This window comes from Callithrix jacchus, chromosome 3 (assembly GCF_049354715.1).
Source record: "Callithrix jacchus isolate 240 chromosome 3, calJac240_pri, whole genome shotgun sequence".
Lineage (NCBI taxonomy): Eukaryota > Metazoa > Chordata > Mammalia > Primates > Cebidae > Callithrix > Callithrix jacchus.
Genome location: NC_133504.1, coordinates 145214092 through 145240117, shown reverse-complemented (window position 1 = coordinate 145240117; position 26026 = coordinate 145214092). Strand labels below are relative to the sequence as shown.

Here is a 26026-nt window from a genome sequence, read left to right as displayed (position 1 = left end):
AAGTAAAATACTATATTTTTAGGTTATTTGGTAATCAGACAGTTTTGGAATTGAAGCCATTAGTAAACTGTTATCATGGACTAATAAAGAATCTCTAACACCCTCCCAAATATATGACAGAAGTGTAGGGAAAACAATTCTAAAAAGGGGTTAAGATTTTGCTCATGCCACAGTTTTCCAGTTAACAATTTTGGCACAAAAAATATAAACAAAAACAAGAAAAACTCCTTTACTCATGATGATATGAATAAATATGTTTGTATTACTTGGGCCAAAGAACTAGAATAATGCTTAGAAGAACAGCTGTAACATTTCAACTTGATTCTGCTTCTAGCAGAAAGTCATGTAAGATACTGATCACCTATGTCACCTTCTATTATAGCTCATTATTTCACTTGTGATGTAATTTTCATATTACAGAGCAATTAACATATTTAGTAGTCTTCCACTTTCCTGTCCATAACTCAATTTTTCTGCCTTCCACATGCGTGATAATTTACTAATGACCAATCAATTACATTTACTTTTCTCTGGGTTCTTTGTAAAGTTGACAGCAATTCATTTGGAACAGGATGATTTTTTATCAGTCTTTGAAGATTTCTAAAACTGGTTTTTGCAGTTTGGTTGGCCTGTTTTCATTTTGTCTTCACAGAAAGAATGTGAGTATAAAGCTCTTACACTATAACTCACATTCAAGGCACATCACTATAGTGTTTAGTAACTTTCCTTCTGAAATTCAGAAGAATAAATACCGCTATTTTGTTTTGTTTCAATCTCACATTTCTCTAATAAGGCATCCAGCACTATAACGAAGCTGATCATTCTGAAACGAAAATCAAATCAATCACAAAATGGGAATACTATCATGACCCTACAGTGCTGAATTAAAGGACAGTGAGGAACTCCAGATGATGTTTCAAAGTCCCTAAACTAAAGCGATTGTCACCATCTCCTCAGGGGATCCCCAGCATTAACAGCACTGATTCTCAAACGTTCTACAGCAGACTCATTTAAGATGCTTTACAAAAAAGAAGTCCCCAGTAGGGACTTCTGGACCCACTCTGGGGATTTTCATTCAATAGGCCCATGGGTCTAAAATTTTTAGCAAGCTCCCCAGGTAATTCTCAGATGCCACATGCACAGGGACTACTGATCTACTGGTTAAAGCTAAAACTAGCAGTTTTTCGTGAGATAGTTCTCATCTTGCTATCCAGCCTAATATTCAATCACTTCCCCCATAATACAATTATACAGAAAAATTTGCAATTTCAAAATCCTTTGTGAAGTTTGCAAATGCTGTTCTTCGCCTAGAATACCTCTCCCTTGCTTGTCCACTGGGAAATGTGCTTCAAAATTAATCTCAAATATCAGCACTTCATAACAGTATCATGGAATAATAAAGCATCCCTAACACCCTGCAGCCAGAATCCCAGGCTTTCTTCTCTGGGTTCATAGATTCCCTTCTCTATGATTTTGAGTGCACAAGAAATTGTCAGAATTAAGGTTTTCATAGCCATCTGTCTCACTGGACCTATAGTTTCTGAAAGTTACTCAGAACCTACAGGTTTGGGAATCTAGACTCAGGCCTGTAAAACTACAGCCCATGGGCCAAATCTGGCCCACTGCTACCTGTCACTGCAAATAAGGTTTTAGTGGAAAAAAGCCACACTCCATTTTTTACATTGTCTATGAATGCTTTCATGCTACAAAGGCAGAGCTGAGTAGCTGCAACAGACACTATGGCCTATAAAGCTGAAAATATTTACCATCTGGTCCTTTACAGAAAAAGTTTGCCAACTCCAATCTAGACCCTATTTTCTACCCTCACTTAAGCTACAGCAATTTTTCATCCATTTTACATAATTGGTTTCTGCATAAAATTTTCTGGGGGCAGGGGAAGTGTCTGTATCTTAAATAGGAGAACGCACTAATCTCTTTTTAATTTCTAACTTTTGGTATAACATGTAAATATAGCAGAAAAATAAGTTCACTAACAGAGACTGCAGAACACAGCTCACCTCTGGCCTTCTTTCGAGTGCTTCTTTAATTATGGGATGTAATTCCTCTATTAGTTCCCTAGAAGAAAAATGGTACATATTCTATTAACAGCCACACAGATATAATCTAACACATGCAAATATGTAAAAACATGATGTAAACTGACAAGTTTTAATTTGAATCCTACTGTTTTAAACACGGTGTCTATTGTTGTATTTTGCTTATAAAATAACACATTATATTTGGAAACCAGGAAAAAAATGTTATCAGCCCCTTATTTTAATTTATAGATAAATACTACCAATATTTTTATTCAATCAGTTTGCAATCCACATATGTCTTACTTAGTTGAAACTATTTTATATAAAATGGTATCCCTTTCTCTCTTCTTACACTAACACAGTTAATTTTATATGCCAATAATTAATTCGTGATATTCAAACATAGGGTGGGATACTATTAATTTTCCTAGACATTTTCATTTATTAATGAATCATTAAATTTTATCTAATTTTCTCTTACTAAAAATACTGTCTCAGTGAACAACTTTGTACATTTTTCAATGTCTTCATTTCTGACTATCTCCTTAGGATGAACTTTACAAATGAAATTAATGGGTCAAAGGGTATAAACTTTGTAAAAATGATAAATTTCGCTTTATTTATATTTTGATTTTAAATGGAAAATGTGCCTATTTTAAGATTGGGAAAATTTGAAAAAACACAAAAAAAACCAAAAAAAATCAACCACAATTTAATCATGTATCAAAAATTGCTGATGTTTAAAAGTATCTGTCTCCAAACTGTTTCTAATTATGAGAATTTAATTATTTTAAGTTGAGATCACTTTTACATCCTATATTTTTCAATTAGCACAAAAGTGTATTTATCTGTCATTCCAATATTAGTATATGTGCTGTCGAAGCAAGCACGTAAGTGTATTTATCTGCCATAAAATCCTTTTCCAAAACTTCATTTACAAGGAATGCTATCCCATATCTATAATTACAATTTATTAATGTATTCTTTTTTATTTATTTTTATTTATATGTTCCTCTCCATGAAAATCTTTAGCAAAAGGCAAAAGATTTATAGACTCTGAAGAGAAATCAGAGTATTAACGTATTCTTTGGTTATCATGGAGACAAAACATCAAATACCATTTCATATTAATCGAGGAAATTCTCAAAAGAATAAATTCAGGGCCCAGAAGGCAACAAGGCAGAATCTCAGCCAAAACAGAAGAATTTGCTTCATTAATACAAAAAAACATGAATGATATCAAACATCTATGTAAACACTGTTTGAAAGATATTCTAATTCTCTTGGATAAAAAGAGGGAAAGCCAGAGTTTTAACCACTAGGCCAAGATTACACATTAACAGAATGACTACATAAATAAATAGTAGGAAAATATTTAAGATTTATATGGCATTTCATTATTTCTAGAACATATAGGTAAGTTTTAATCTGCTCAATCAAAATGAGGAAATAAAACTTCCAATAAATGACTTGTTAAATGTTACATGGCTAGTTAACTGGTCAGAGTCAGGCCTGTTATATGACTATCGCAGTAAGTACTCTGCTTGACCCAACCACACCTTCTAAGTAGCACATTTATTCTTTTAGTGCATATACAACACCTAAGAACATAGTTACCTAAAAGCTCCTGGGTTGGTCCTGCCAAGACCTAGAACAAGGGATTCTGTGATTTCCATGCTCTCAGAGCGCATCATTGGAACTATGTGCTTAAACAAGGATGAAGGGGATGGGATTCCAATAATCTGGAAAAAAAAATATTTTTAACAGCCACTAATGATACTATGTCCAATTAGATAATCTGAGATTTCAGTAGTCTTAGGTCAATGATAAATGGACAGGTGAAACTTTATTATGAATGATACCTCAAATTTCACCTGTGGTGTACATAACTTAAAAGGTTAAATAACTTGTTCAATGGCTTAATGCAAGTTCATTAACAGAACTTGGGACTCCTGATTTCTTACAGACACTCAATATCATTTAATAGGCTGATTCACTTCATCAGATACTCTGTACCTTTTGATTTATGAACATGAAGAAAACAAAGTGACTTCTAAAATAGTCACCAGTGTTAAAGTCAGACATTCTGGTCTTCAGTTTTGACAGTTTCATGAAAACTAAACCAATGTTCTTATCAGGTACCCTTTAGATCACTACATGATTTAGGGAAATTCTAGAAAGGTGTTTAATTATTTAAATGATTTCTTTTGTGTTTGGAGAAGTGTGAGAACTATAGGAACTGGAATAAGGGAAAACAGGTATGACAATTTCTCTAATAATATTCAGAATGATGAACTGAATGAGCATGGGTATTTCTTTCCAATGGAAAACTATGTATGCATTATTGATTCCAACTAGGAATCCATAAAAACAATGATGGGCTTCCTTGAGGTATTTTCCTGTTTTGCAACCGAGTTACTTTATAGTCCATGAAAAGAAATTTTTAAACCTTATATTTATGGGGCCACTCAGATTCCATAGATCCAACAGTGGATCTGAGAAACTTACTTTAGAATCAATGCTATAGCCACTATCTGGGGTAGACGCCAGCGTCTCAGGAGGAGAACATCTCACAGAACCTGCAGATGTGGAAGATGATGATGTTGCTGCACTGCAGCAAAGGATCAGATAGTTTCTCCAGAGGCCAATGTATGAGTCACTGCTTGTGGTGGTGTTTACTTTCTTAGCATTGATGGGGCTACTAAGGAAAACAACAGAAAAAAAATAGGCAGATATGAACAACACAACATGTTTTTCAAAGTTTGTTTTAGGCCGGGCGCGGTGGCTCAAGCCTGTAATCCCAGCACTTTGGGAGGCCGAGGCGGGTGGATCACGAGGTCAACAGATCGAGACCATCTTGGTCAACATGGTGAAACCCTGTCTCTACTAAAATTAAAAAAAATTAGCTGGGCACGGTGGTGCGTGCCTGTAATCCCAGCTGCTCGGGAGGCTGAGGCAGGAGAATTGCCTGAACCCAGGAGGAGGAGATTGCGGTGAGCCGAGATCACGCCATTGCACTCCAGCCTGGGTAACAAGAGCGAAACTCCGTCTCAAAAAAAAAAAAAAGTTTGTTTTAACGAATGCTAAATTTTTCTTTTTTCTTTCTTTTTTTTTTGAGACAGAGTGTCACTCTGTCACCCAGGCTGGAGTACAAGTGGCACGATCTTGGCTCACTGCAACCTCCACCTCTCAGGCTCAAGGGATCCTCTCACCTCAGCCTCCAGAGTAGCTAGGACTATAGGTGTGTGCCACCATGCCCAGCAAATTTTTTGCATTTTTGGTAGAGATGAGGTTTCGCCATGTTGCCCAGGAGGAGCTCAGATGATCCACCTGCCTCAGCCTTTCAAAGTGCTGGGATTACAGGCATGAGCCACTGCGCCTGGCCTAATGCTAATTAGGGGAGATGGTAGGCATAAGGTTTTTATTACTAGTACTATCTTTATGGACTGATATCAATTAATAAAATACTAGATTAAAAATTAAAACATATTACTAGATCATTTTAACATTATTATTCCTGTGATAAAAGTTAATATTTCATTGGGTCATATTTTATAACTTATGCATACTCAAGTAGAAAGAAAATAAAATCTAAATCACCTTTAATCCTACATGAAAATAAACACTGTATATCCTATATATCTTTAATTCATACACATGAACCATAAATGCATGAATAGATCTTTTAATTTATAAAAATTAAATGTTTATTTTGTACCTACTTTTTAGACTTACATATTTTCACCTCTCTATGTAAATATACTTCTGTGACATTATTTTGATTAACCACATGCTATATCAATATATAAAGTATATTCTTTATATCCAAACTTTCACTGACATTTTAGCCAATAGCATTTTTCCCTATTATACACAATGCTATATATTTGAATATACTTATTTTCTTAGGTAATTCTTGAAAATGAAATCACAGTCAAAGAAGATGCATATTTTCAAGCCTTCTGCCAAATTCCTGTCTTGAAATATTATACCAAGAAAATATTTTGAAACAATTCCATAAATCTTTCCAAATACCAAAATTATGTTAGAATTAAGGACTAAAAGCAAAACGAAAGAGGAAAGATCCTAATATACAATCCTTGCCTTCAACAAGTTTTGTAATATGTTAAGTAATGCAAATACACCACTTCATTAATTCAACAAGAGTATTGTATAACAATGTCATACTATGTTAGAAAATGATCCAAGCACTGGTAACAAATCAGTTAAAAACAACTGACAAAAGATCACTGCCCTCAGGTGGGCCATGGGACACACACAATAAAGAAACAAACAAAACAATGTCAGATGGCTAAGTTTGATGAAGAAAAATAGAGCAGAAAGGGGAAATAAAGAATGTTAGTAGGAGATGGGGTTATAATTTAAAATATGGTAATTAGTGAAGGCTACTTAAGATAAGGTCATCAGCTGCCAGGAGTAGTGGCTCCTGCCTGTAATCCCAGCACTTTGGGAGGCCAAGGTGGGGGGAATCAGCTGAGGTCAGCAGTTCAAGACTAGCCTGGTCAACATGGTGAAACCCCGTCACTACTAAAAATACAAAAATTAGCTGGGTATGGTGGCTCATGCCTATAATCCTAGCTACTCGGGAAACTGAGGCAGGGGAATCACTTGAACCTAGGAGGCAGAGGTTGCAGTGAGCTGAGATCTTGCCATTGCACTCCAGCCTGGGCGATAGAGTGAGACTCTGGCTCAGGGGAAAAAAAAAAAAAAAAAAAGATAAGGTTATCACTGGTATGCAAGGTGGCACATGTCAATCTTTACTTAGAAAGTAACATCCAGACCAGGTGTGGCAGCTCACACCTGTAGTCCTAGCACTTTGGGAGGTTGAAGTGGGAGGACTACTTGAGCCTAGGAGTTCGAGTTTGCAATGTGCTACTATTACACCCCTGCCTGCATTCCAGCCTAAGTTACAGAGAGAGGCCCTGTCTCTTAAAAAAAAAAGAAAGAAAGAAAAAGAAAACAAAACAAAAAAGAAATCCAATACACAATACCTGAGAACATACATAAACATTAGCATATATATGTAGAAATACGAAATATATACATATATTCAAATCCAAAAGTAAAAATGACCACTCTGGGTAGGACGTTTAAGAGATTTTTAAAAGTAAGACTGAATTTGAGCTATATCAGATATGGATATGCAAAAAGAAAAAAAAAGGTATCCTGCGTGCATATGAACAAAAGCTCACAAAATGGAAACTGTTAACCACATGTAATAAAGTTTGAGAGGATAATTTGGTTCCAACATTAAAGGCTTTGATAAAAAGTTAGGGAAAAAGGCACAGAGTGGAGTTAGGTTTGAAGCATTTTTAATGTGGGCCTCAAGTGATAGGTCAATCCAGGGTTTGTATGGGCAAGTTATATGCTCAGAGGACTCATTCCATTCAATGTGATCAATGGGATAGTCAGGAACCCAAACCCAGACTCAGAAATTCTCCTGTGTATTTAAGAGCAAAAAGAAATTAACTGAAATTTATAATGACCTTGGTCAACTCTCCATTTCATCATCCGTTACTCCAAATCTTTACCAACATCCTCAAATCTACTACTCAATGTGTTATTACCACTAGCCACCAGAAGGTGGCCTTCCTTATACTGTCATCAGGAAAAGTAAGGCTGCTGAGCTGAGTTTCGCTCTGCTTCTCACCCTTTATCTACAAACTTCTGTATCTACATCCAGTTTCATCTTCAGAACCTTTCCTAATTTATTCCCTTTAAACAGATTCATTGGACACAACTATGTACCAAGCACAGTGTTATTAAGTTAACTAACAATTAAAATTTGGTGAGACTGAATGACATGAAAAGGATAAAGAAGTTATGAGACTATGTCCTTGACAACATTCTCCTCCCTCCTTAAGACATCGATACAGTATCGCATATTATTTATGGGCCTTCCAATCTGTAATACTTTTGTATCTTTCAAATAAACACATTATGAAAGCTGACAGTCTATGCATTTTTAAATTTAAACCAGGAAAATAACTTACTTTATATCAACCTGAGGGGACAACAACTGAAGTCTTGTGTATGCAAACATCCAAGCATAGCTCACAGCTGTAGAGCAGTGTTTAGGAAGATTTTCTTGCTTTAAAAAACTGGAGAGACTTATAATCCATGGGTCTTGGCCTTGAGTCACATGTGCAAATATCCAAATGTGTGATGGACTAATCACATCAAACTGATGGCTAATTGGAGAAGAGTTCCATTCTGCTAATGTCTGTAAATCTATCGAGCTAGGGCAATAGAGCAAAGTAGTCTATATGGAGAGGAAAAAAATTGATTATTACACATTTCAGTAACTTTGAAAATTGTGCCATATAAATTGCTCTAAACTGAAAGTGGTCTATTAGTAGTTTCTAAAGCAAGGTAATATAAAGTCCATGGTAGGTGGAAGGGAGTAGGGAATTCCTGATATTGTATGTAAAGTATGTGCATTTTTTCTGGAGAGGGATTCCACTGTTTTCATTATTCTCAAAAGGATATACAAACCAAAGAAGTTCAGGACCACAATTTAAGTAATTCTTAAATAAATACCCAAATTTCACGGTATACTGAAAGCTGCTAGGCACCTCAGAAGTGAACCATTAACTTTCACGTTGACCTGTAACTATGTATGTGTGGAACAGACTCAAACATGAGCTCTTCTCCAGAGGTATGTATTCTTAAGTACTTGTTCAATATTTGAACTTTTATAATAAAGAGATACACATTTATGTTCAGTGAAAAGTACATTTATTAAGCACTGGTTTAGGCATTAGAAACAAGTCATCCATTATTCTCTTTTTGGAATAATTCTTAAGTTAATTTATGATTAATATCTAAAACAAAATGCTTTAAATTGTGCAGCTCTATTCATAAAAGAGTTAGAAGAGAGGCTTTTAAAGGTTCTTACCACAAATAAATGATAATACATAAGATGATGGATACACTAGCTACCCTGATTGGATCATTATACAATATAGACATGCATCAAAACATCAAATTGTATCCCATAAATATGCACAATTGTGTCAATTTAAAAGTAAATAAAAATTAAATTTTTAAAAAGTCTAGCATCGTTGGGGAGGGGAATTTTACAGATTTCTAAACATCTCTTAGGCTTATAAAATCTTATTACCAGCTGGGCGAGGTGGCTCACACCTGTAATCCCAGCACTTTGGGAGGCCAAGGCGGGCAAATCATGAGGTCAGGAGATCGAGACCATCATAGCTAACATGGTAAAACCCTGTCTCTACTAAAAATACAAAACATTAGCTGGGCATGGTGGCACGCACCTGTAGTCCCAGCTTGAACCCCGGAGGCAGAGGTTGTTGTGAGCCCAGATTGTGCCACTGCACTCCAGCCTGGGGAACAGAGTAAGACTCCGTCTCAAAAAAAAAAAAAAAAAAAACCAACAACAAATCTTATTACCTCCCTTGGTTGTATATAACTCATGAATTATAAGAATCAGGTGTTATGCAGAAAGCTTTTAGCGTTATGCAGAAAGCTCTTACTGTTATGCATTAACCTCTTGTCCATGTATTCTAAAACAGGAGGAAAGAATTTTTAAGTAGTAAGGTTTCATAGCTATTCTTATATCAACTTTGGAATCTTAATATATGATCTTTTACCACAGCAAGACCAAGTAAGAAAGTCTGCATAAACTTTCTTGGTCATGTGTTTGTGGATAAAATGTTTCTTTCCATTTTAATGAGTCAAATTACATATGAGATTGGTATAAAACACTACGTACTTAATCCACTGTAGTTAAACTCATGTGATAAACAAAAAATAGTCACCAGAAAGGCAGGGTATAAGTTTTTGCTTTGAGTATCACTATTTTTTTCCCCACAGCATTTTAACAAGTATTTCTATGTCAAGAATAATATATGCCATAATAAATACCAAACAGTAGCATAAAGTAACATTCAATTTAATGGAAACTTCTTAGATTGGAAGGATTACAATTTTACAAACATGAAACTATTTTCATTTGTATGTGGAAGAGTACTTAACCAGTATAAACGGATGTCACTTTTTAAGTATTACTCTTGAGCATTTTCTAGTTTTCAAAAATACTTTCTGACACATCACATTTGTTAAGGAAGTTCTTTTATGTATGCAGGTGTACATGTATGTATATGTGTCTGTCTTAAGTTTCAAAACAAGACTGGCTAGCATGAAGTCACTACAATTACCTGATCAGCCCCAGTGAGATGTATGAAGCTCTCAAGAATGGATGGGCTCAGCCTGTCCATCACATCTATGGCTAATTCATCATCACCCTGTAAAAAAGACATCATATGTCTAAAAAAAATTAGGAATGTTTAAGCAAGGTATAAAACCCAAGTGAACACTGAAAATATACTTCAGCACTATTTGTTATAAATGGAACTGAGAACAGTAGATTAGTTTAGACCCACGGTAGTAACCTAGCTACTTGGGATCGGGACGGACAAAGAGATGGTTTTTCAGTACTTTCATTAGATAACTGAATGAAATACCTAAATCTTACCTTAGGTATTTCCAAAAGTGCAAATAAAGCCCGTATTTCTCTAAGGACACTGACGGCTAGTCTCCTAGTGGCAGGTCGACTGCTACAGAGAATGACAAGTGCAAAGCCTTCAACCACATGGAATACACTGGAATATGGGCTCCTTTCCAGAGGAGGGGGATGAGAAGCTCCATTAGCTACACCATGCTTGAAAAATAGAAGTTAAAAGTAAAATAGGTTTGTACAGACATTCCAGAAAATATAAAAGTAAAATAGGTTTGTACAGACATTCCAGAAAAACAATAAGAGTAAAGCAAACCACAGTAACTATGACTACAGGTCTGCCTCGGCTAAAGCGATTTAAATAGTATGTAACTTATAAACATGGAATAGTGTGCACAGCAAAAAGAACATTTTATTGGCAGTCTAAATATGAATTCTGTACCTAACTTCTATCATTCTCTATTTTGTAACCTTGGAACTGACAATTGCTCTTCTAATTTCTATGTGGGATATGAGGGGATTACAGTGTATCTTTCACACTCGGAGTATGAACCAGCAGCCTGGCAACACCTGAGAGCTTCTAAGATACTCTTTTTAGTGCCCTGTTGATTTGTATGCTCTTAAAGGTTGAGAAGCTAGGTTGGCTTCAATGGCCTGGGTCTAAAATCCCAAGGGGTTCTATGATTTACACATAATCATAAATCAATGATTTGAGTATCTTTTATGCTTGAGGAGGGCAGATACTGTCTATGCGAAACAGGGACTGGTGACATGGATAAAACAATCAAATAAAGCAAATGGAAGACTACCAAAAATTTATTGTATTGGCTTTAAATATATTGGACACAACCTAAAAGTGAGCTGGAAATGATCTCTATAATTTCTATGCTCATTAAAAACTAATTGTTAACCAAAGAGGATTAGAAAAGTCAGTCACAAACATGCATATATTTACTACATGAACTATGGGAAATTTCAGTTTAAGGGATTAGGAACACAGAGTGAACAGAACTAATAATACTCTTAGTGTTTGATAAAGTAAATCTGTATTAAAACCATTACTGGTCATTTAGCACTGACCACATACAAAAAGACGATAGAAAAGAATCTGGTACCTGTGAGTCCTGGTTTTTATTATGCATTTGGGCTGCTTGTTTCCACTGATTTATTAACTGTACCAACATCTTTACGGCATTATCAAGAAGCGTGGGATGGACATCAGTCACTTCACGAACAATAAAATAAACAAATCCTGAAAGAACATCCTCCCGCCAATCTGGAAAATCAAGCATTAGTGCCTGCAGAGTATTGAAAGCCAGAGCACGCAGTTCTTCATCCATATGAATTGTGAGCCTACCAAGAACAAAATTCCATTAGCAAACTTCAATGCCTTTCAATTAATTTTATTATCTAAAACTGAAAACTATGACCTTAAAATATATGTCCTCTTGTTTTGTAAGAAATATGAAGATAGCAACCAATGTTCACTTTTTCATGCTATATTCAACTTTATGCTAGTTTATACTCTCATCTGTTTAAATTCACATATGAATCTATTCCTATTAGTTGGTGTTTTTACTATAATCTGAATAAGTGTGATACAAATGACATTAGAATTCCATTTAAAATCCTTTTATCCTTAAAATACTGTATTGTTATCCTATAATCAATCAAAAATTGTATCTAATCATATGACACCTTAGCACTATCTTCACATCTATTTAATCCTTTGCCGTCACTGGTAAGGACATGATTTATCTCAACCATTCTTTATATGCATTGAAGTTACAGTTAAATATAAGATGGCTGATAGTGAAGAAGGATATGCAACACATTAAATGGAATCAGTGTAATAGAATAATTCCTGAAGTTCAGAATGAGAGTAAATTTAGGAATAATATCATAAATGGCATATGCCTAGAAAAAAAAATAAGGCTGGGTGCAGTGGCTCACACCTATAATCTCAGCACTTTGGGAGGCCAGGGTTGGCAGATCACTTGAGGTCAGGAGTTTGAAACTAGCCTGGTCAACATGGTGAAATCCCATTTCTACTAAAAATACAAAAAAATTAGGCGGGCATGGTGGTGCACGCCTGTAATCCTAGCTACTCAGGTGACTGAGGCAGGAGAATCGCTTCACCCTAGGAGGCAGAAGTAACAGTGAGCTGAGATTGTGCCACCGTACTCTAGCCTGGGCAATAGAGCAAGACACCATCTTAAAATATGTTTGTGTGTGTGTGTGTGTGTGTGTGTGTGTGTGCTGACTCTGCACATAAGGTCCTAAAGAGAGTTTAAGTCTAAACAAATTAGGAAAGAGGCTATAAAAAATTAGTTTTTAAACAACATAGGGTTCTGAATATAATTTTAGTTACAGAATTTTACCAGAGCATAAAAGAGAATGATAAATAAGAACATAAAAAAAAATTGTTGCAGCAATGGAAACCACCATTATATAATAATATTCTATGAATAAAGAGTTTCTGATTTGAGGCTGAAGAGAATTAAGTAATTGACTACAAAGAAATTCATCAGAGTTAGAAATAGTTTAAATGAAAAAGATAAGTTCGTAATATTAAACATACAGCACAATTACATGCTTGGAAAGCTGGAAAAACAAAGTTATCCATGACAGAGGCAGAAAGTTGCGTGGTTTAGGAGAAAGGAGATATCAGTCTTTACCCTGCTGAACTCAGTTCTAGTCATCACTAAGCCAACCTTCAACTGACAATGAGACTAAAGAGAAGATGTATTGTAGCTAGACAGACTGAGGAATAAGCAACAAAGCAAGCAGCAGCAGTTCCATCAGCACATGAGAAATAATGAGTCAAATTAAGCATCTCTAGCCCAGTATTCTGTCTCTAATAGTGGCACCATGAGATATAATATGAGAGAGGAGTGACAGTCCTCAATGATACTGACTTTAAAGGTTATTTCAACATTGCTTAAATCTATGAATATGTAAATATCTATCTTATTCCTATCTGTGTGATACAGGGTATATATGTGTGAGTTAACTGCTCATGGTACACAGTAGAATAACAATAAAGCTTGGCTAATTAAAGGCAGGGGAATTAATTAACTTTCCTTAGGGACAGCATGCAGGTCTGCAAATTTACAATGCATCTTTGTTTTGTTTGTTTGGTTCCTTTATGTTAAAGTAAATAAGATTTAGATAGCACAATTCCAAATGATATGAAGAGAGGAGATATTAGAACAGACCCTGAGTTCTTCCTTTCCACTGAGGTAAATTAATTAGTAAACAAATATCATAGGAGAAACAAGCAAAGTGAACAGCAAAGCAAATTGTCATTCACTGTTCAGCTGTCTGTTCTTTTTCTAGGCTGTCCATCCCTGTCCCTCATACTCGCAGTTTCATTTTGGTGGAAATCATGGGAGATCTACTCTTACGGATCAACATCCACAAAGAGGTAGATGAGTTACGTTAAGATAGGAGGAGTAAGAGCAGAATTGAACGGTAGGTGTTTACTGCTCTCCCAAGAAACAGTGTTATAAATAATTAATGCTTCTTATTTCCAGTGCTGACATAAACTTTGTAACTCTGCACTCTGATTCACAAAAAAATTGGGAGACAGTGTGGGAAGGGAACAAATTTATGTGATGCAAAGGAACCCCTTTCTTTCATAATCATCACAGGAGACATAGAATCTCTGATCACAACAGGCAACAGCTGATGATAAGGTAGTGCCAGGGTGTGTGAAAAGCTAGGGAAGTGGGGAGAAAGGGTTGCTGGAACAGTCTATTAATTGTTTATTTATTATAAATTTAACATATGCCTAAGTGATAAATGCCCAGCAACAAGTGAACACCTTTCAATGTCTCCAAGTATCACTGCTCTGCTATAGTCATTATATTTGTTTTTTTCATCTAGGACAGGGGCTGGCAAACTGTGGCTCAAGGGCTAAATCCAGCCAGATGCTTACTGGAATGTAGTCATGCACCCCCCTTTACCTATTGTCTATGGCTGCCTTTTGTACTACAATATCAGAGATGAATATGTGTTTGCTTGTTTTATTGATACATAATAGTTGTACATACTTTTGGGGTAGATGTGATAATTTAATGCATACATATAATTTGTAAAGATCGAATCAGTGTAATGAGGATATCTATCACCATAAATTATTTATGTTAGAAAACTTTATTCTAGCTATTTTGAAATGTACAACAGATTACTGTAAACTATAGTCACTCTACTGATCTACTGAACACTAGGTCTTACTTCTATCAAACTGTATAATTGGACCCATTACAAAGATCATAATGATCTGCAAACCCTAAAATACTATCTGGTACTTTACAGAAAAATGGCCCGATCCCTATCTAGGGAATCCTCAACTACATCAGCAAAGCAGTTTTTCAACAGGTTAACACCTCAACTTAGAATCAGGAACTAGTATGTAAGTCTGGTTGTCAGGTTATTTACTCATTTTATGGAGCTATGATATACCTAATAAAAGAGAGAGAAAAATTGAATGCCACAGTTCTGCCATAGGGGGAAAAAAAAGCACGAATGAGACCTGATTATCAACAGAGATGCTAAAGAAATGACTGTAAGAGTAAACATAATCATTAATTGCCTAACTGGGAATTATGATACACTGATAATGCCCATATGTTAAGAGATAATGTGGTAACAGAAATCCAGGAAAGAATACTAGATGGAAAAACAGGGAACTATTTTTGGGGGAATATAGTGTGGGAGGAATCCAGTAGAACTTGAGAAGTTAAAAACTAGTGAGAAAAATGTGTTTAACAACAAGAAAGACAAAGTGGAAGTTTAGAAAGTAAATCAGATGAAGGATTAGAAACGCCTTTATCATTGCCTTTTTAGTGGTAACAATAACAAAGGTATATTGGAAATATAAAGGAGCAGAAGACGCAAAACTTAACATAGCAAACAGTAATTCTCATTTACCTTGCTAACAATTCAATGAGGTCAGTTCTGCTCATACCATCAGGAATCAACCTTGGAATCGCAGCAATACAAGTTCTAAACAAATCAATCTTGGGTTTTCTTTCCCCACTGAAAAATACAACAGGATTTAATAAGAAGCTTATTACATATGCTAGTCAATAAAATCTAACTTGGAAAAATAACTACAGAAAGTGGGAACCCTCCCTTGAAGTTTAATATATTTAATATTAAATATATATATATATATAAATCTTGTAGGTAATTATTAGCCTATGTATGAACAAAAGAATATAGAAATAATTCAGGAGAAAACCAGCAAACAAAAAGGTTTTTAGTAACTAAACAACAAGCATTGCAACCATTATTATTACATAACAAATATTATTTAAACAGATTATAATTAATCTTATTAATATTTAAGATTAAATATTTACTATTTAGCCATAAATAATATTAAAATAACAAATAATAACATTGATATCATTAAATAAATACTGGATGTTGTTTGTTCTTGTCCTGTGTGTGATACACACACATAGACATACTTAAAATTTCTATATAATAAAATGAGCCAATTTTTCAAAAATCCTGATATCTCCAGAGGCTTAATACAATTTAATTTTACTATACTTTCTTTTAGTTATTCAATAATTTTATTTATTTTAAATGTCTAACCTCTTAACATACTAGTTTTTATTTTGGTCTGTATTTGAGGGTGAGGTCTTTTAAATTTCTTAAATCTAAATTGTTCTTCAGTTGGCCTATTAAAACATCCTTATGTAGAAAAGAATTTGGATATTCTCAGTGTTTTGGGTTTTTTTTTTTTTTGAGACGGAGTTTCGCTCTTGTTGCCCAGGCTGGTGTGCAATGGCATGATCTCAGCTCACTATAATCTCCACCTCCCAAGTTCAAGCAATTCTCGTACCTTAGCCTCCAGAGTAGCTGAGATTACAGGTGCCCACCACCACACCCAGCTGATTTTTTGTATTTTTAATAGAGATGGGATTTTACCATGTTGGCCAGGCTGGTCTTGAACTCCTGACCTCAGGAGATCCACCTGCCTTGGCCTCCCAAAGTGCTGGGATTACAGGTGTGAGCCACCTGGCCTTGGGTATTTGTTATAGTGGCAATGGCCTCACTACCTCCTTTTAGAGATTTCATATAGTCAGTCAGTCCTCTCTTTGTATGGTTTCAAAATGCATGAATTTCAGTTACTACACTTTAGTTAAATAACACCAGTTCCCAAAAACACAGTTCAAATTTAAGCTACCATACGCTAAGTAACAGCAAACAAAATTTGCTTTGGCTCTTTGGTCCATAAAGGACCATGCACATCATAATCACTGTCATTTTTGTCAAGACTGTCGGTGACTGGTCAATGTGCATCTATTATTCAGTTCATAAACAGACAGCAAAGTGTATAAAGGTGTTGCCTCCTGGTCTCCCAGCATAACCCACGTGACATTTTACAAAAATGGATAATCAAAACAGGGTACTGGCTAACTAAGAGGAAGTAAAACAAAGAAAGAAAAAAGTAGTATCACTGTGTAGTGTGTTCTTATTTATGTTGCTTTGGCATCTACTTTAAATATAAGTTTGACTGGTATGAGAAAGTCAAATTTACATGATTACTTTCCAGTTCTATACCCAACACCATCTCCCAGTTCTTAAACATGGTTGATCCAGGTATCTGTCTTACCCAACTTCCTCCTGGCAACCACCTCCCTATGAACACCTAGATGCAGCCTACCTGACCGGCCCCATTGACCTGCGTACCCGACATGGACTATGCAGATGTGCTGCAGTGACCACCTCTCAGGCACAGCATGACCTCCTGAATTCACACCTGCTTGCCTTCAATCCACCAATTAGAATTCCCCATCAGTAACTGTTTGGATAACACCCTCAACCCAAAAAAGGCACTGGCCCATAGGTGTGTTTCTCTCTCTCTCTCTCCACATGCTCCCTGACCTCTGTGAGTGAGGCCTCCATGTGTGCAGTGTACCCCCGCCACCTGTAAGTAATAACATCTTCATTGCTATCTTGCTTCTCTCCTAGTCACTGAGAGGGTGTTCTCTATCTCAACGATCCTAAATTAAAGCACACTGAAATAGACTAGAAAGGTAATGGAGTTACAGAAGAAAGAGTTAGCCAGGGAATGTTGACACTGCTGTCTTTCGAGATGTCATACAGGTATCAGAGGAACTGGGTGAAAGCAAACTTACTGACAAAAATGAGGTGGTTGTGGTAAAAACAAGAAATCCCAGAGGAAGTAACACTGGGAAAAAACTTCACATTAAAGAAACTCTCAGAGATATTAGCATATAGTAGTCCATAATAACTGTGTATTAAATTTAGAGGTTAAATATCAAATCTGGTGTTCTAATGATGCAAATATTAATATCTGAAAGAATCTCCTCCCTTACAGATAATATGCAGATGTTTTCTAGCAAATCAAAGAAGTTACTGCCATAACATACACCCTCTGGAGGAGAAGTCCCTAGCAATAAAAAAAAAGATGCTGGGATGACAAATAATGACGAGGCCCTGGAGGTGGGGTGGGATGAGGTACTGTTTCTAAAAAAAACTACTCATGCTATTTCTCTCTATACCCCTTTGCTCCTTTTGGAGTTCAGATTTTCAGGATTTTTTCTTTTTTAACTAGGGCTTTGGAAGTAAAGCAATTATCTGACTTAATTAAACCAATCCTGCCCACATACATCTAGGGTACCTAGGATTCATATTTTGCTCGTGGAGTAAGTACAGGGCCTTGTCATTGACAACACATCAGACTGGGATCCAGAGTGAGTTCTGCTGTCTATGCCAGTTTGACAGCACTTTAAAACTGAGCACGTGGAAGGAATCACTGTATGGAAAACTGCAGCAGATGGAAACATGGAAGAACTCCAAAGACAAAGTGAGGAGACAGGTAAGCAAGAGCCATTCATACTGTCTTAGGAAAACTGAAAGGGCAATAAAGGCAAAAATTTACTACATACGTAATCATGTCTTCAGGCTCCTTATTAGACATCTGCACACTGGTCATACACATTGGTCTCCCAACTTCTTTGTCCAAATGTCTGAGGATGCTATCTAATGCTTTTCTTACTTGAGGATAGTAAACTGACATTCCTAGGGGAAAAAACTTCGGTTATAAAATATCTGATATTAGATAAGAATACTTAGTTACTTTCTGTAGTAAAAGCCTATCAATCTTTAAATGATATTAGCTTATTGCTGCCACAAAAGGGGTTTTAACTGTGATATATTCTCCCTGATGATCAGCTTCAGTATACTGGACTAATTGGAGAAATTATGTAGTAATTACGCAGAAGACTAAAATTAAGTTGAAGAAAGGGCAGAATGCAGTGAACAGGATCCTGTGATAAAATAAAGATTTAACTGGAAAACTCTTCACAGGAAGACTCATAACTATTATCAAAAAAAAGTATTCATTGTGGGCTGGGCACAGTGGCTCACATCTGTAATCCCAGTACTTTGGGAGGCTGAGGCAAGTGAATCACTTGAGGTCAGGAGTTTGAGACCAGCCTGGCCAACGTGGTGAGACCCCATCTCTACTAAAAATACAAAAATTAGCCAGGCATGGTAGTGGATGCCTCTAGTCCCAGTTACTTGGGAGGCTGAGGCATAAGAATCGATTGAATCCAGGAGGTGGGGCTTACAGTAAGTCAAGATCGTGCCACTGCCCTACAGCCTGGGCAACAGAATGAGATTCTGTCTCAAAAAAAAAAAAAGAAGTATTCATTTTGTACAGCTGTATATACTGAAAAAATGGTATTAGGCAAATTTATATACATTTTAGATTTGATCAGACTTTTATAAAAGAATATGAAACTGTATTACAAAGGAACTTACTTAATTTCAGTTAAACTAACCTATGACTTTTGCTTCTTCATCTGTCAGGGTTTTATTGAGAAAAATTTTCTTTACACGAAGAGTATTTCCTGAGGGAAGAATAACTCCTGTTGTTGGCATGGGTGGTTCACCATCTTTCTGCTGCAAACTGTCTGCTATTACAAGGAAGACTCTGAGGCCTATGTTCATTCTCTTCAAAGGAAAAGAAATTCAAAAGGAAGAAATGAGTGTCATAAATTACCTTTTCTGCATGTTAAAAATATTTATCCATAACATCAGAGTTGGGGGAGTGGCAGAAAGGAAGACAGAAGGAACATTAACCTCTCTGTCCAATATTTTTAACTAGCCCAGGCATTAGAGTTTGCTTTAATATCAAATTCCCAAATGCCACTCACTCACTTGTGAGGTCAACCAGCTTCCTATTGTCTCTAAGGCTTATAGCAATCCTCTTCCATCCTTCCTCAACTCTCTTATCCTCCTATGGTCCTGTCCCCTCGCCTTTCTAGGCAAATGACTTGTCTTCTACTTCACAGAAAGAAAACAATCACCAATTTTCCTCAATCTCTTATTACAAATCACATTAATCTACTTATACCTGAGCCTCTTCTCCCTCCTTTTTGCTCTTGGCATAGTGAGGGAGTGGCAGTATTCCTAGTTGTTGGAATCCCATCTGTTCTGGCATGTTTGGAAACATTCCAACACCAATTACACCTTTTCTTTCTTGCATCTTCAACATTTTCCTTTCAGCTGAATATATCCCATTTATCTGAACTATACTTGCTATCTTAATGGAACAAACTTTCCCCAAATACTTTCCTGAAGCCATTCTCACTCATCAGTGACCATATTGCTCAAAACAGTGGGCCTATTTATAGCATGCTATTTGATTTTTCAGCAACATGGACAAGGTCAAGTACTCCTTCTCTCCTGAAACACTCCCTTCCTTTAATATCTCTCTTCCACTTCTGGCTGTGTCATCTTTATATGCATTTCAGGTTTATCCTCCTTTACCTGGGTATTAAATGTTAGACTGCTTCAAGGCAAGGTCCTCCTAGGCTGCCTTCTCCTATCATTATGTATTACCTCCCAAAGCAACTGCATATACTTACATGCTTCAATGACCACTCATACCAGATCACCCACAAATTTTAAGCCTGAACTCAGACCCATCTGACATCTCTTACTTGGAAGCCTCTACTTGGATGCCTCAGGTTAGACACGTTCAAACCAAATGCAAGACCTTGCTGCCCCCAAATATGATTCCTTCGCAGTGTTTCTTTACTCAGTGAATGCTCCTCTATCTGCACCACTATGATCTAAGCCCAAGCTGTCATTTTCTCTGATCTACACCAGTGATTTCTCCAGTGGGTATACACATCCCAGTGGGTGTGCAAGGTAGTTCACTGGAATATGAGTAGAAAATAAAGCTTTTATTTATATGTATTTGTTATCTAAGTAAGATTAAAACTTTAAGCTTCACTCATCTTTATATACAACATGGTACTGGTGCCCTCCCTTAGTCTAAGTATCAGATAGTCACATGTCACATAATCAAAGATGACACCTTGAAAGAAGCAGAAAAGGCCCACAATGTAATTGAGTTGACAGAGGAAGCTTCGCTTATACATTCTTTCAGTGTATTGCAATTGCATGTATTTGATTAAATGGGCTAATGGGTAATTTTATCTAGGTTTAACTAAACTAGCTCTTACAAACTTAAAGTTCTTGAAAAGAAAATACAGACTCAAGATAATCCTAACAAAGTAAACCTAACAAACCACCACCACCCAAAACACACTCAGAACTTTTCTTTAACTCCTAGAATGAGAACTTCAGTAAGAAAATAATTTACTTTCAGAAATACATTTATTCAACGAAGTGAATATTTTTTTAATGGATGTTCAATAAAATATCTTTTGTTTCATAATTTTTGTTGCTGGAAACCATTTTTGTTGGTAGAAACAAAAAAATATATAAATAAAAGCTTTATTTTCTTCCTGTACTCCAGTGAACTACCTTCTATACCCACTGGGATGCATGTACCCCACCATGTGTTAAATATGTCAGCTATACAATCATGTTTGCCTACTTTCTAAATCTGGAAATAATTACTAAACTGTCTTAAAAATATTACAAATGAAAAGCTTCAGTATCTTTCCAACTCATCTGTTAACTATATAAACACATATCTTAGGATTTGACTATGTATTGGACCAAGATCGTAATTTAAAATAAGTAAGAAAAAAGAAAACAGATAATGCCTATTTTGCCTTTTTATATTCTCAAATGTAATTAGATTCCAATAAACAATTAATTTATGAAATATTTTGAAAAATCCTGAAATCTAATGTCTAAAGAATGAATTAGAGTTTACTAGTGAATCATGAGCCCATGGAGGCAGGATAGAACATTTACTTTTTTAATGTTAATTTTTTTTGGCGGGGGGTGGGGTGGTGGTGAGAGAACAAATTTTGTTTTTTTCTATGACACATAGAACAATGCCTGACACATTTTAGGTGCTCAATAAATGTTGAATGCATGAAATTTATTGAATAACACCTTAAACATAAATCATGTGAATTAAAAAAAGAAGAAGAAGAAGAAAAAACCTGAGCACATGTTACAACTTCCAGGAGCCAGCTGAGCTGACTAACCCGACAAAATTTTCCTCTCCTTTTTATTTTCTACCATGCTCAAACACTATTATTAAACCATTCAGCCAGCTATCAGAAAGGTTAAATGACTTGTCTGGGATCACAGCTAGTATTAGAAGTACAGCTGGGATTTGAAACTAAGAGTTCTAATTCCAGAAATCATGCTCTAAAAAAAACAAAATAAATAGTATAGGATTGTATATTATTAGATTATAAATTTTTTTTACCTCTGGATTAATGGTGAAAGTTTTAGTAGATTTTCCAACACTGAGAAGATCAAATATTATTTCTTTCATTGCAAAATCCAAACGTTCCTTAAAAAAAAAAAAAAAATTATTATAACTTGCTTCTATGTGTTAGGTCTCATGCTAGGAATTATAAATATAATATACAATGGCAACAACACACGTTTGTGCCCTTAAAAAGTTCATAGCTGAACAGAAATATGCAAGAATTAAGGTCAAAATATATGACTATAAGTATATTAATTATCAAATGATTTAATACCCAAACAGAATAAAAGTTTTAAACATTCATTCACCAAAATCATATTAAAATCAAAGTGAAAGAATTCCAAGAATGATAATGAAAGGAAGTCCCAAGACAATAGCCAGGCAGTGGCCTAGTGAGCAGTGAGTTTATATTAGGTCAGGAAGAATGGGGCTGGGGCTCTAGGAAGGAAATCTCCCGGGGTGGGGGGCGGGGGAAGTTAACTAATAAGATTAACTGATGTCTGAATGGAGTTTTATAATTCTGGTGGAGTGCTAGAGGAAGGTAACTAATTCAAGGGAGTGGGCACAGTTCTGGAAAAAAAGAAAAGGGAAGAGATGCAACCTAATGTCACAAGTTTTCTGAACACTTGATCTAAAGTACAATTTGCTTTTATTAATCTGACTGATAACCTTATACTTATCTAATTAACATTATTTTTGTTCTCTAGTAAATAACAATGTACTGATTCTATTTAAATATTCTTTATTTCTTCACTGTCAAAAATCATTGTATTATGGATCATCTACATTGTTACAGTTTCAGTTGAAAGAGAATGCAACTAATATTCTGGAATCACAGCACTTTCCCATGTTGAGGAGGTAACCCTACTTATGTTTCTCCAAGGTGGATGTCTCAAAAGGTAATGTGACCAAAACCTTAGATTGGCTCAACACCCACTTAATCCCCTTCTAATAATCCTTCCTTTACTGCAGATGCTAGAAAGCTAAACTTGTATTTCCCAGGATCCCATGTAACAAAAAGCTTGAGGACATGATTTATACCCTGCCAAGTGGTATGCTCATGTGAGTCTCTTTGGGAACTGGGATATGCAAATAAGAGGAAGAAGGCAGGGAGAAACAAATCTATTTTACTGGTGAGGAATGTGGTAGACACAGCATGATTCTGAAGCACATCCACATGTGGTGACTTCCTTATCGAATGGCTTTTATTTTGGCAAGGTGGCAGTTTCCTCTTTGTCTTTCAGACTGGAATTCATTTCTTCAGCCCTACTATAAATTCTTTGAGCTATCCATATTCCTTTCGAGATTCCTTTGGGTTTAACTAGCTACAGTGGATTCTATTATCTGTACCTAAGAGCCTAGATTAATATAGACTATGAAAATAATTTTCTAAGAAATCCTTAAAGATATTCAGGAGGTAATCAGTAAATCCACTAAGATTGGGAGTATGAGATACATTGTTGATCACTTTTCAATTAAAAGTGCTTCCACCTGTGGGTTTCCTTTCTGTCTGCAAGTGTAGATTAATAAAAAAAAAAACTTATTTGATGTTATGTTTTTAGATTCATAAAAAATTTCAAAGCTCCCACTGATTACAATAGATTACTCTAACAATTTGCATACATACCTACTATGAGGTGAAGCACTCACCTGAGCAATGAACTGAATAATCTTCACAAATATATTGAGAGGTGTGTCACGAGGAACCACACTTCGTGAGCCTTTTGGAAAAAGTGCTGACACTATGCTCATAAGACGACTACAGGGAAAAAGATCTAGTTATAATGAGATCACGACATCAACAGCATGTTAGCAAAAAATACTTCCTATTCTTCATAATATATTAACAGAATTCATATTCCATCCACAAAGTATAATGTTTACTAAAATTCCTATTAGTGTGTTTTTTTTTTTAAAACATGGTTTTTAATGGACTTTAAAGCAAAGATACTCACCTTTGAGTTACAGTGTTGCTTTCACATTTTATTCTAATTACATAAACCCACAACAATCTATACAAAGATTCCAGTGCAACTCGAGACATTTTAGGATCTTTATTCTGTTTTAAAACAAGAGAGAATAAAAATAAACATATTAAAATACTTGCATCACTTAAGAGCAAACATATTCTCTGTCAACAACTAAAAGCTCATCTTTTTTGTATTCCGTCTAAAATAGATTTAAATATACAGGTACATATTTGGTATAAGGTCAGTTTATGGCTCAAAAGTAACCATAAATGTGAAAATTGAGCCTTTCCTTATACTTTCAAAAGAAGATACTAAATCTTATTTAGTAAATAAAATTATTCTAAAATTTCTAAGAACTGTAAAGTTACACACACAAACTTACTTGATGATACACAGTTCACACTCCAATACTGACATAATGACTGAAAAATGATCACTCATTTCTGGTGTAATTCACTTATAGTCCATATACAGTTAAAATTCAGAACACCAAATGGTATTATACTCATTTGCATTTACAAAATAATGCAAAATATTATGAAGTGCATATCCTTATGAGTGAATAGTGACTCAAGAGCATGGACTCTAAAGCTGGGAAAAATGGATTAAATCCAAGCTCCATCCTTGGGTATTGTTATACTATTCTGAATCACGATTTCCTCATCTCTAATATGGAGAAAATATGGTACCTACCTTAGAGATAAAGTTAATATCTGTAAAGCACTTGGAACAGTACCTGGCATGTATTAAACGTTCATTGACTATTAAGTGTTATAATTTTTATTTGGAATCAGGATATTATTTAAACTATTAGTATTATTTTGAATCAGAAAGTTATTCCATTTTAATCATAATTTGATCAGCATACTTTTTCTTCATTGTAGCTGTTATAAAAAATAAAGTTCTAAAATGACCAGTAAAGCAGTGAGATTTAATTGTAAATTTTGAAATGCAGCTAATAATCTCCTTTTTTAAAAAAGAAACACTTTATACATCTGTTGATTAGTTTTAGGATGTACTGATTATTGTGAATTTACATGTTAGGTTTCTGCACATCTATTTGGATAAAGATCTGATATAACTAAAAATGGAAGATCAGTTACTCGGCTGTTTAGACTCTCAGTATCAATCCAGTGCCAGATCCATAATGACCCCAAATTTCAAATATACCTTCCGAGTAATTTCCAATTATATTTGTTACAAATGTAACTAAAGTAACATATAATGTATACTACTAATATAACAACTATATTCAACCATTCTGTAGTAATGTCTTTAAGAAAACATAACTTTCTTTTCTATCATTTAAATCTAAGATAACCAGATGTCAAAATAGTTCAGCCAGGAGTTAGGAAAACAGAGAGAGATGAAAAGGCAGAGCATGAAGGATTTTTAGGACAGTGAAAATACTCTGCATGATACTATAATGGTAGATACATGTCATTATACATTTGTCCAAACCGATAGAATGTACAACACCAAAAGTAAACTGTAATGTAAGCTGTGGGCTTTGTGTGATAAAGATGTGCCAATGTGTATTTATCAGTTTTAACAAATGTATCACTCTGAAGGGGGATGCTGAGTATGGGGAAAGCTAGACCTGAGTGGAGGTAGGGAAATCTCGGTACCCTCCTCTCAATTTTACTGTGAACCTAAAACCACTCTTAAATAAGTCCCATTAGTTTTTAGGTACACATGAAATAACATTTTTATGTCGTTAAATTGTATTTTCAAAATACTATTAAAAATTATACTTTAAAAATATATAGGTCCAATTCTACATAAAAACTTTTCTCATATGAATGATTAAATATAA

General features: G+C 35.2%; 1 protein-coding gene across 17 annotated transcripts in view; it reads right to left on the bottom strand.

The window, feature by feature from the left end:
• FRYL (FRY like transcription coactivator) overlaps positions 1-26026 on the bottom strand; it is a 282324-nt gene that overhangs the window by 73970 nt on the left and 182328 nt on the right. For all 17 annotated transcript variants that reach the window (XR_013533124.1, XM_054253361.2, XM_078367237.1 and 14 more), the window contains 13 exons: positions 24196-24299; positions 23891-23999; positions 22235-22321; positions 19374-19545; positions 18477-18609; positions 15478-15585; positions 11658-11895; positions 10561-10746; positions 10244-10330; positions 8054-8322; positions 4548-4740; positions 3657-3781; positions 2019-2076 (listed from right to left, as the gene is read on the bottom strand). Coding sequence is in view for 16 of the 17 variants with exons in the window: in XM_054253361.2 (XP_054109336.2) it covers positions 2019-2076; positions 3657-3781; positions 4548-4740; positions 8054-8322; positions 10244-10330; positions 10561-10746; positions 11658-11895; positions 15478-15585; positions 18477-18609; positions 19374-19545; positions 22235-22321; positions 23891-23999; positions 24196-24299 (1869 nt within the window). In the remaining variant the exon portion in view is untranslated. The remainder of the gene's footprint in view (positions 1-2018; positions 2077-3656; positions 3782-4547; positions 4741-8053; positions 8323-10243; positions 10331-10560; positions 10747-11657; positions 11896-15477; positions 15586-18476; positions 18610-19373; positions 19546-22234; positions 22322-23890; positions 24000-24195; positions 24300-26026) is intronic.